This window comes from Moschus berezovskii, chromosome 14 (genome assembly GCF_049115385.1).
Source record: "Moschus berezovskii isolate FMDL1 chromosome 14, NW_MosBer_1.0, whole genome shotgun sequence".
NCBI classification, from domain to species: Eukaryota; Metazoa; Chordata; class Mammalia; order Artiodactyla; family Moschidae; genus Moschus; species Moschus berezovskii.
The window spans coordinates 52,588,412-52,599,700 of record NC_142473.1 but is presented as its reverse complement, the minus strand read 5'-3'; the positions used below and the strand labels follow the sequence as shown (position 1 = coordinate 52,599,700).

The following is an 11,289-nucleotide window of genomic DNA, read 5'->3' as shown; positions in this document are numbered from 1 at the left end:
TAATTTATCCCTTGCTCATCTTTCCCCTTTGGTAACCATAAGTTATTGTCTGCAGGTCTATTACTCTTTTGTATATAAGTGCATTTGTATCATCTTTTGGGGGGCTTCCCTGGTAGCTCAGTGGTAAAGAATCCACCTGCCAGTGCAGGAGATGTAACTTTGATCCCTGGGTCAGGAAGATCTCCTGGAGAAGGAAGTGACAACCCACGCTTGCCTGGAGAATCCCAAGGACAAAAGAGTCTGGTGGGCTACAGTCCATAGGGTTGCTAAAGAATCAAGCACAACTTAGTGAGTGAAGAACGATAGTACACACACAACCACACACATACATATATATTTATATACAGGGCTTCCCTGGTGCCTCAGATGGTAAAGAATCCACCTGCAATGCGGGAGACCTGGGTTTGATCCCTGTGTTGGGAGGACCCCCTGGAGAAGGGCATGGCAATCCAATCCAGTATTCTTCCCTGGAAAATCCCCATGAACAGAGGAGCCTGGTTGGCTACAGTCCATGGGGTCAAAAGAGGTGGCCACAACTAAGCAGCTAAGCACAGCACACAACACACACACACACACACATTTTCTTTATCCATTCATCTGTTGACAGACATTTAGATTGCTTACTTGTCTATTGCAAATAATGCTACTTCAAGCATAGCAGTGCAGGTATCTCTTTGAATTACATTTGATATATTAATTAGTCGACTTAGGATTCCAAGGCAAATTTCTATAGTGTGGACTATGACAGTGACTCTTTCCTTAGACCTTGGATATGAGGATCAGACATTGTCAAAGCCTAGGAAATAAGAACCAGATTCTATAAGACTAAGAGTTGGGGAGAGAAACCTCACCTGAGGCAGACAGTTTGAGTACATCCCATTCTCTTTCCAGAGTGTGGACACCAGTCTTCTCTTCAATTCAGGATGTGAGGCTGGTCCCTCTCCTTCTCCCTCATACCCACTTTAGGGCTCTATATCCTTCTCTAGAAACTGCCTTTGGGAACAGAACTGGCTTGCCTCCAGGGATCTGATCCATCTCTTGCTTTCTTATTACTAAAGGTTGTGGAAAGGGCTTTAAGAAATGTTATAGGGTTGAAAGGCACCATGCCTATAGTTTGGTAAAGGCTTAGGAATTCTGATTCTGAAGTCACATAGCCTGAATAGAGTTTCATTTTTACTTAGGTGCTTGCTGATTTAAGCTATTATCTCAGCTGACCATTTTGAAATATTTTACTTATTTTTCCTATGAAATACCATTATAATTGTTTCTTTTTCCCAGATGAAAAACCCAAAGTTTCAAGAGATAAGTGATATGATTATCCATGATACATCAGAAAGATTAAATGGTCAGAAAAAACTAAGATTATTCATTTATTGCCTACAAATTAAAATTAATAAAATAAAAATATTATATCTAAAGGTATTTAAATAAAAAATACTTTTTAAAAGAAATTTTAAAATTTGACAAAGATTGTTCTTGCCTCTTTTGTATTTTCTAGCCTTTGTACTTTGGTAAACTCTCTTCAGGATTCTAAGAAATATAAGATGTCTCTTTTTAGTAAGGAAAAGTAAAATATTTTATTAAACCTTGTTAGCTAAATATATGTACTAATCCTTTAAGTCAAATAATGCATTATCCTTAGGTACTATAAGCATGGATTATTATGTAAATTATAAATTTTTAAGAGATAAAAATAGATCTTTGATTCCACTACATTTTTTCATACTATTAGCTGAGAAAAAAAGTACTTCAGAAGTTACTCTTCATCACAAATGCAGTTTTTTATTTTCAATTTTAAAATTGGAAAATTATGAACAGAGTTTATAAACCACTGAAGATACAAAAAAGGCTGCTTAGTATTCTTGATTAGAGAGGCTATAAATTAGTCAGCTTTCATTATAATCTGAATTTATCTTTTTATCATAGAAATATAGATAAGATCAAAGTTCCAATTAAGTGTTGCATTAGCCTAGAATAAACTGGATACCACTGTGCTTAATCACTCAGTCCTGTTCAACTGCTTGCAATCCCATGGACTGCAGCCTGCCAGGGTCCTCTATCCATGGGGATTCTCCAGGAAAGAATACTGGTGTGGGTTGCCATTTCCTTCTCCAGAGGATCTCCTCAACCCAGGGATTGAACCCAGGTCTCCTGTATTGCAGGCGGATTCTTTACTGTTTGAGCTACCAGGGAAGCCCCTGGGTACTACTAGTAGCTGGAAATTGTAATGGCTGCCAGGCAGGAAGCCAATGTATATCTTCTGTTATGTTAATAATTGCGATGAACTAGGGAGCAGGCACAACTACTAGCCAGGCAACACTCCTGCTTTGTAAACACAGGGCCTCTGCAGCAGCTCTCACAAAGATAGAGGCTGACTCTGAACCCCAGCTGGGTCCATTCCTAGAGGGATTTCTTTATGTTGGTGGCTGACAGCACAGATATCGATGGTTTGAAGGACCTCTGGGACCACTGTGACAGGCATAGCCAGAGATGCCTGAGAATGTTAATTAAGCAAGAGGAATCTTTACTAGGAAGAGGGAATGGAAAATTAAAACCAGCCAGTTATTGCACACTTGTCTACATAATGAACTTTGAAGGTTAAAGAATCTGGAATCTGGAAACTTAGAAAAGTCATAAACGTCTCATTTTCCCATTTTGTAACTTTACTTTCTTGGCTTCATTAATTTTTTTTTTACCTTAGGCAAAAGTGAAAGAAAGTGAAAGTCACTCAATCGTGTCCGACTCCTTGCATCCCCGGGGACTACAGTCCATGGATTTCTCCAGGCCAGAATACTGGAGTGGGTAGCCTTTCCCTTCTCCAGGGGATCTTCCCAACCCAGGGATTGAACCCAGGTCTCCCGTACTGCAGCAGAGTCTTTACCAGCTAAGCCACAAGGCAAACCCAAGAATACTAGAGTGGGTAGTCTATCCCTTCCTATCCCCAAGAATTGAAACCAGGGTCTCCTGCATTGCAGGCAGGTTCTTTACTGACTGAGCGATCAGAGAAGCCCGTTGCTTTCATTTATTTTTATGATTAAATTTTTGAGAAATTCCAGGGTTTTATGTCCAGTTGAAATACATAATGTAATCTATGAACTAAGACATAGCATGGCTCTTGAAAAAGAAATCTGCACTTATCTGAAACAGGATAGATTTGAAGTTTAGTAACTAAGCAGGGCTTAAATGGAAGCAGTGATGCTTACATTTAGATCCTACCCATTAACAGGATCATCTACTATGAGAAATTATGAGAAACTAGGACCTTTGAATTATACGGTCTAGTGAGGGCAGTTCGCGACTGCTTCTCTCCCAAGCCCTTTTCCATGCCTTGCCATGCTATGTCGCTTTAGTCACGTCTGACTCTGTGTGACCCTGTAGACTGTGGCCTGCCAGGCTCCTCTGTCCGTGGGACTCTCCAAGCAAGAATACTGGAGTGAGTGCCATGCCCTCCTCCAGGGGTTCTTCCGACCCAGGGATCGATCCCATGCCTCTTAAGTTTCCTGCATTGGCAGGCGAGTTCTTCACCGCTAGCACCACAGGGGAAGCCCCAAGCCCCTTTCAACCTTTGCTAATTCCAGTCCCAGAAGGACTCTTTCTGAAACCAAATTTTCACAGCCCCTATCTTACTGCGTCTGAGGTGTCTCTGAGGGAAAGGAAAGCTTCTTAGGTCCCTAGACCTACAAGCTACTGTAGCCCTGCTTTCTACTCTAGCCCATTCCGGCATTAGGGCCACCAATTGTTTCCTGCACCTGTTTTGTTTAATTTTTTTTTCTTTCCCTTTCCTTTATCCTTCCCCCTTCTTCTTTTCCCTCCTCCTACCCCTCTCCTTCTCCTTCTTCTTCTCTTCTGTTATTCTTCCCCTGCATCTCCTATTCTTCTATGTGTTCACATGCTTTCTGGGGCTCAGAAGGGGGTGGGGCATTTATTTTTACTTTGGTTTGTTTTTAATTAACAGAGATAGACAGATCCAGTGGTTTTCTTCTTCTGCGGACCCGCACTGGAGATAGCTCAGTGGGTCAGAAACTGTGAACACAGATAAGGGCTCAGGAGTACACAAAGAGAGGCGTGGCAAAGGAGAGGACTAGCTAATGACAATGAAAGCCACGGTGCTCCTCTTACTGCTTCCAAAGACTGTCTTTAGTTTCCATACAAGTAGATAAGTGAAAGAGAATATGGTTTTGTGCTTGGGGGTCTTGCCGGGTTAACTGTTCAGAAATGCCTGGTCAATATGCCCTGTGTAAAATATATGTGTGTGTGTATGTTTATAAATAAGTGCTGCTGCTGCTAAGTCGCTTCAGTCATGTCCGACTCTGTGCGACCCCATAGACCGCAGCCCACTAGGCTCTTCTGTCCCTGGGATTCTCCAGGCAAGAACACTGGAGTGGCTTGCCATTTCCTTCTCCAGTGCATGAAAGTGAAAAGTCAAAGTGAAGATGCTCAGTCGTGAAGATGCTCAGAGTCTTAGTGACCCCATGGACTGCAGCTTACTAGGCTGCTCCATCCTTGGGATTTTTCAGGCAAGAGTACTGGAATGGGTTGCCATTGCCTTCTCTGATAAATAGGTGAGTACTGTCAAAATATGAAGGCTACAGTGGCTAGATAACATGCAAGACCTTGAAAGCCAGAGGGACAAATTTCACTCTAATTTTAATTGCAATTAACAATGAACTTGGGTGAACTCTGGGAGTTGGTGATGGACAGGGAGGCCTGGTGTGCTGCAATTCATGGGATCACAGGGTCGGACATGACTGAGTGACTGAAGTGAACTGAACTGAACAATGAACTTAGTTTAAAAAGTTATGAAAACTAATTTAAATACAAAAAACAGACTCAAAATCACCTGAAAGAAAAAGAATGCTTCCCAGGGCAGAAGCTCTTAACTATAATCTCTGGAATGTTCTGACGTGTAAAAGTGTGTTAATCATCAGGTAACTGACCAACAAGGGAAGCACGGAAGAAGAAGGTAGCTCTGTCGGCTTAGAATGTAGAGACGCTGAACCTCACCTAACATCTATGTTCAGGCCATGTCTATCTTTCCCATGAAGAGGATGAATAAGCCAGGTCTGAACCTACTGTCAAGATGCTTCCTCGACATGACTGAATCCAGCTACCTGTCCTGTAAGTTTGCTTCCTCTCCTGACCCAGGGATCGAACCTGAGTCTCCTGTGACTTCTGCATTGCAGGTGGATTCTTTACCACTGAGCCATAGAGGAAGTCTGTAGGTGCCAATATAAATATTAGTAATTGTTATTGTATGAAATTTGGCTTCATTATGAGTGATGCAGGAAAATACCAGAAAATCTTGGACAAAGAGATTGCCATACACAATTTGAATTTTTACCAGTGTAATTTGACTGCCATATTGGGAAAACGCTGTCAGGAGCAGTGGTAGTAAGATCAGTTAGGAGTCTGCAGTAAGCATCCAGGTGGAGATTACATTGCCTTACACCAGGGAGGGGGTATCAAGGGGTCAACCTATAAATAAATGTTTAACACCAAGTGGATTTTCTAACAGGGTGTGGAATTTGTGAGCTGTTGGTGTATGAGCGTGCATACAAGCACATGCTCTTGTACATGCTAATTTCTGAACGCCAGTATCTGTGTGGAAGGATACGAAAGTCAGACAAGGAGAGTCTTTATGTTGAGTTTTGTCAATTCCTTTGTTCATCACACTAACTGCCTCAAAATTCTTGCTTTAAAATGAGTACAGTGGTACTTCTCTGGTGGTCCTGTGGTTAAAAAAGCATCTGCCAATGTAAGAGATACAGGTTTAATCCCTGATAAGTTTAGAAAGATTCCATGCCACTGAGCAATTAAGCCCATGGGCCACAACTGCTGAGCCTATGCACCACAACTGCTGAGGCCTATGTACCCTAGCGTCCGTGCTCCACAGCAAGAGAAATCACAGTGAGAAGCCTAAGCATCACAACTGGAAAGGCGCCCTTGCTTGACGCTACTAGAGAAAGCCTACATGCAGCAATGAAGGACTAGGACAGCCAAAATTAAATTAATAAAACAAAATGAAAATGGTGGATGGGAAGGTAGGAAAATCAGAAAATATCTCTGGAGCATGTTCACATATCCAAATTTTAGCCAAAGTGACATGAACAGTGACAGCACTTCGTGGCTGCTGATTAAAGGCCTAGAAGGTAAGAGCCTGAGATGGTTCCTTAAGTCACGCGTTCCCTGGTGTCATCCCCAGTCAGATCTGCCCAGCATGTCACGGGCCCTTTGTCAGCAGATGTCAGGGGTGCCCTAAAATGGTGAACAATGCTTTCCTTTTCCTGTTTAATGCCCCTCACTTTCATCCTCATATCTCAGCCCATAACCACAGAAACCTGCAAACAGGACGTACACTATGTGGAATCTTAAAAACGTGAGACCTAGACTTGCCTGGTGGTACAGTAGATAAGAATTTGTCTGCCAAAGCAAGGGACATGGGTTTGACCCTGGTTTGGGAATATTCCACCTGCTGAAAAGCAACTGAGCCTGTGCTCCGCAGCTACTGAGCCTGCACCAGACTATTGAAGCCCACACATTGTTACTACTGAAGCCCGAACACCCAAGAGCGTGTGCTCCACCAACAAGAGACGACACTGCAATGAGAAGTCCACACACTACAATGACGATTTCGTTGTGATTTGACCCCCTAAAACCTTTGACTTAAAAATGAGAGACTTTTCTTTAACTTGTTGATTCCAGACATACATAGCAATTCAACTTTCTTTTAAACATGGATGCTGCTAGCATGGTTGCTTTGTTGTTAAGATCCTTTAAAAAGAAGGTTCCAAAATTCCTAACTCTTCAATATTGCCTTTTCTGCCTGAGATCTTTTGCATTTAGGAAGAGATGTGAAATGAGTCAACTTACTCTTTGTAAATTCTCACCTGACATTAACTTTTGTTAAGAGTCAAAGTAGGGAATTGTCTTAAGACTTTTTTTTTTAATTTCCCTGCAACATTTAAAGATGACATTATATACCAAATTGACAAGGGTAGCTGATTTTTCACAAGGTCAGGGCTTATAAGTAGTAATTTTTTTTCAGTCTTAACTGTCTGCTTTCAAAATGACATTCTAAATTGTTAAACCACCTTACTTTATTTGTGGATTAGCAGTGCAAACATCTTGTGAGTAATGTCTACATGGTATCCTCTTGTTGGTAAATTTTTAACTTTGAGTGCCCTCCACAGTGTACACTAAAATTTATAATCTATTCTATTCTATCCCAGGCAGTTTTGCTTCAGTTGTCTCTCCTGTTTACTTGAAATTCTCAGAATACACAAACACATTATTCATCAGTGACTTGGCCTATGCTATCCTCCTTTTCTTTTCTGACTTTTGTCTTCTTGCCTTTTGGACAATTGTCTATACTACTTCTCTTTACCATCCATTTCACACCAAGGGCTTCATCATCTGACCTCATAAAAACCTTGAACACACTCATTTACAGTCACTTGTTAGATGTTTTACTTTCAGAATCTCCCCAACTAGATTCAGGTTTGGGAAAGGAATAGGTCAAAGCTGTGTATTGTCACCTTTCTTGTTTAACCTCTACACAAAGTACCTCATGAGAAATGCAGGGCTGAATGAAGCACAAGTTGGAATCAAAATTGCTGCGAGAAATATCAACAACCTCAGATATGCAGATAACACCACCCTTATAGCAGAAAGCAAGAGTAACCACATACCTCTTGATGAAAGTGAAAGAAGAGAATGAAAAAACTGGCTTAAAACTCACAGTCAAAAAACGGAGACCATGGCATCCAGTCCAATCACTTGATTGCAAAGAGGTGGCGAAGCAATGGAAATAGTGACAGACTTTGTTTCCTGGGCTCCAAAGTCACTGAAGATGGTGACTGCAGCCATGTTTTTAAAAGACGCTTGCTCCTTGGAAGAAAAGCTATGACAAACCTAGACAGCTTATTAAAAAGCAGAGACATTGTTTGGCCAATAAAGGTCCATCTAGTCAAAGCTATAGTTTTTCCAGTAGTCATGTATGGATGTGAGAGTTGGATGAAAAAGAAAGCTGACTGCCAAAGAACTGATGCTATTGAACTGTGATGTTGGAGAAGACTCTCGAGGGTCCCTTGGAATGCAAAGAGATCAAACCAGTCAAACCTGAAGGATATCAGTCCTGAATATTCATTGGAAGGACTGATGCTGAAGCTTCAATACTGTGGCCACCTGATGTGAAGAACTGACATATTGGAAAAGACCCTGATGCTGGGAAAGATTGAAGGCAAGAGAAGGGGACGACATAGGATGAAATGGTTGAATGGCATCACCAAGTTGATGGACATGAATTTGACCAAGTTCCAGGAGTTGGTGACAGACAGGGAAGCCTGGCATCCTGCAGTCCATGAATCGCAAAGAATAGTACACAACTGAACCAATGAGCTAAACTGAACTGAGGTTCAGAATTAGGATGCAAGAGGGAACAAGGACTAGTCAAAATTCATATGTCATTTCCAGAATCCAGGATAGAAGGTTGTGTCCCTCTTATAGATCTTTATAAGATGATACAGGAAACTAGGATAATAAGAGGTCAGGGTAGGAAGAGCAATAGAGATAGTAAAATGTCTAAAGAAAATTTTAAACAGTGGTGTCTTTAGGCAGAAGAACTTAATGGATCTAAGTGAGTTTCTGGACAATTAAATAGAGAGAAGACATTTACAAGAAAGGCTAAATAACATAATTTATTAAAAACAAAAAGCATAGCAATGATCTAATTCCCAAATCAAGCTGCAACTTGAATTCTTTACGGGAAAGTAAGACTAAGGAGCAGAGCCTGTTTTCTATAACATCAGCTATTTACAACCACTTCTCTCTGGGGTCCAAGATACTGATATATTTTCTCAAGGTCTCAACTAGCCCTTATGTCTTCAGTGCTTTGCCCTCCCATGTGTCCATCTGAATAAGAGACAGTGAAATAATTTAAATACACCAGTGCAATGAAAATAAGTGTCTTTATTAGGCAGAGGCCAGATGATCAAAATGCTTCATAATTTTTCCATATTCAATTTTTGGGCTCTGAGGATAAAAACACTTTTCCTGGAAAGCAGGAAAGGGAGCTTAGTGATATCTGTGGGCCAGGGCATTGGCCACACCAGTCACCACCTTCTGAAACTCAGCCTGCAGCTCCGGGGTGAATTCCTTGCCAAAGTGGCGAGCCAGCACAACCACTAGCACGTTGCCCAGGAGCTGTGTGGAAAAGACATTAGGCAAGGGCAGGGTTAGTGCTGGTGAGTGAAGTGAAAGTCACACAGTCGTGTCTGAATCTTTGCAACTCCATGGACTAGATATACATCTTCCCTACCCAGGGATTGAACCCATGTCTCCTGCACTGCAGGCAGATTCTGTACCAGCTGAGCCACAAGGGAAGCCCAAGAATACTGGAGTGGGTAGCCTATCCCTTCTCCGGCCCTTCTCCCCAACCCAGGAATCGAACTGGGATCTCGCACGTTGCAGGCAGACTCTTTACCAACTAACCTATGAGGGAAGCCCAAGGTTAGATTCAGGGTATTTCAGTCTCATCCCAAGCTGTGCCCCTAGGATATTAGCACAAAGGTGATTGAATAGATGCTACTACTGATGTGAAGCTACCCATATCAGTCTGAATTTATGTTTAGAAATGTTTCTCTTTCTACCTTAATCCACTTGTTATCATTTTTATTATTTTGAATCATTTCAAAAAGCAATGCAACATTTTATCCCTTGTAAGAAACAGACAAGCGGAAAATATAAGATACCATTTTTAAACTTGATAAAAGAAGAAATTTTTTTCAAATTAAACCCTCAAAATAAAAAGTATAATTAAAAAGAGAAGACATTGCAGACAACAGAGAACAAGAACGAATCAGAGGAAATGATGGCTGTGAGCAAAGAGGTTAAAAGAATTTAAATGGTTCTGAGGAGTCCTTAGCACTCTAACCAGAATACCTCTTCTCCATTCTAAACTGCATCCTGCCATTCAGCCTTCTCCCCATGACACGAGCTTCACCATAAAAAGAAGAGGAACACTGAGGATTCCACAAACTCACCTTGAAGTTCTCAGGATCCACATGCAGCTTATCACAGTGTAGCTCACTCAGAGAAGCAAAGGCACCTTTGAGGTCGTCGAGATGGTTCAGGCCCTCACTAAAGGAGTCTAGCACCTTCTTGCCATGGGCCTTCACCTTAGCGTTGCCAAAAACAGCCTCAGCAGAGGACAAGTCCCCAAAGGACTCAAAGAACCTCTGAGTCCAGGGGTAGACAACCAGCAACCTAAGGGGTGAAAAGAGCACAAGGTCAGAGGAACTCAGCAGCTTTCAGAATCTCTCAGGGGGACGGCTCTGTCCTCACACGCCTGGTGCCATCCACTCTCCTTAAATCTGTGTTGTAAGTGGGATACCTACCTGCCCAGGGACTCAGCACCAACTTCATCCACTTTCACCTTGCCCCAGAAGGCAGTGACTGCACCCTTATTCACTCCATTCGGCATGATGTCTGTTTGTGTAGTTGCTAGTGAACACGGTTGTGTCAGAAGCAAGTGTAAGCAGCAGCTGGCCCAGCTCTTCCTTTTATGCCTAGCCCTGCCTCCTGCCCTCCCTGCTTCTGTGAGCAGATTGGCTCATGCCAACTTGTGGTTCCACAGGGTGAGGCTTGAATGATGATAGTCATACCTCTCCTTGGTCTTCCTGGCACTGACTTTAGACCTTCAGCCCTCTTTCTGGGCATCTCAGTGTCTCAGTCATTCCAGCAATACATGTTGCAACTAAAATCATCTTCTTTAGCAAGTTCGCTTGTAGAGATTTTAGAATCACAATGAGGTAACCTCTTGGAAACCACCTCCTCAATTTTTTTATTACACAAATGAAGAAACCAGGATCCAGAAAGTGGAAAGGATTTGTCCACGATGATTCAACTTAAGACTATGTGGATGGATCATCTCCTGTGCCTTCAGAATATGCAAAATAATTACAAGGACAGCATGGATAAAACCTCTGCTCCTGTTCTAAATATGCATCTCTTTTGTTCGCTTGTTTGGGATTAAATCGTTCCGGTATGAAAACAAATATTCTTTTACTGATTTACTCATTAATTTTTTCTTAATTTATTTTATCACCAGATAAATAATGATAGAAAAATAGAATAAGTATGGTTCTAGAGGTCCTGTGAAATACTTACTCCATTAATACGTAAGTAAAAACATAGAGACCTCTCCATGTAGTAACAAATACAGATAAGTAAAAAATCAACCATAACCCTAAGGTTTCAATAACCATGAGAGACACAATGTGTTCAAATAAC

At 41.6% G+C, this 11,289-nt stretch overlaps 1 protein-coding gene across 1 annotated transcript; it reads right to left on the bottom strand.

Annotated features, from left to right (window-relative positions):
- Positions 1 to 8,947: 8,947 nt before the first annotated feature.
- Positions 8,948 to 10,553, bottom strand: LOC129554598 (hemoglobin subunit beta-C). Its single transcript, XM_055423516.2, has 3 exons — positions 10,395 to 10,553; positions 10,041 to 10,263; positions 8,948 to 9,201 (listed from the first exon to the last, which is right to left on the bottom strand). The coding sequence occupies exons 1-3, from the start codon at positions 10,478 to 10,480 to the stop codon at positions 9,073 to 9,075; spliced, it is 438 nt and encodes a 145-aa protein (XP_055279491.2). The 5' UTR covers positions 10,481 to 10,553; the 3' UTR covers positions 8,948 to 9,072.
- Between the last annotated feature and the right edge of the window lie 736 nt (positions 10,554 to 11,289).

Excerpts from the sequence above, each read along its gene's own strand:
- LOC129554598 (XM_055423516.2), bottom strand. The coding sequence starts at position 10,480 with ATGCCGAATGGAGTGAATAAGGGTGCAGTCACTGCCTTCTGGGGCAAG. Across the intron at positions 10,264-10,394 it reads GGTGCTGAGTCCCTGGGCAG|GTTGCTGGTTGTCTACCCCT; the intron begins GTAGGTATCCCA and ends TTCACCCCTTAG. Across the intron at positions 9,202-10,040 it reads TGGATCCTGAGAACTTCAAG|CTCCTGGGCAACGTGCTAGT; the intron begins GTGAGTTTGTGG and ends TTTTCCACACAG.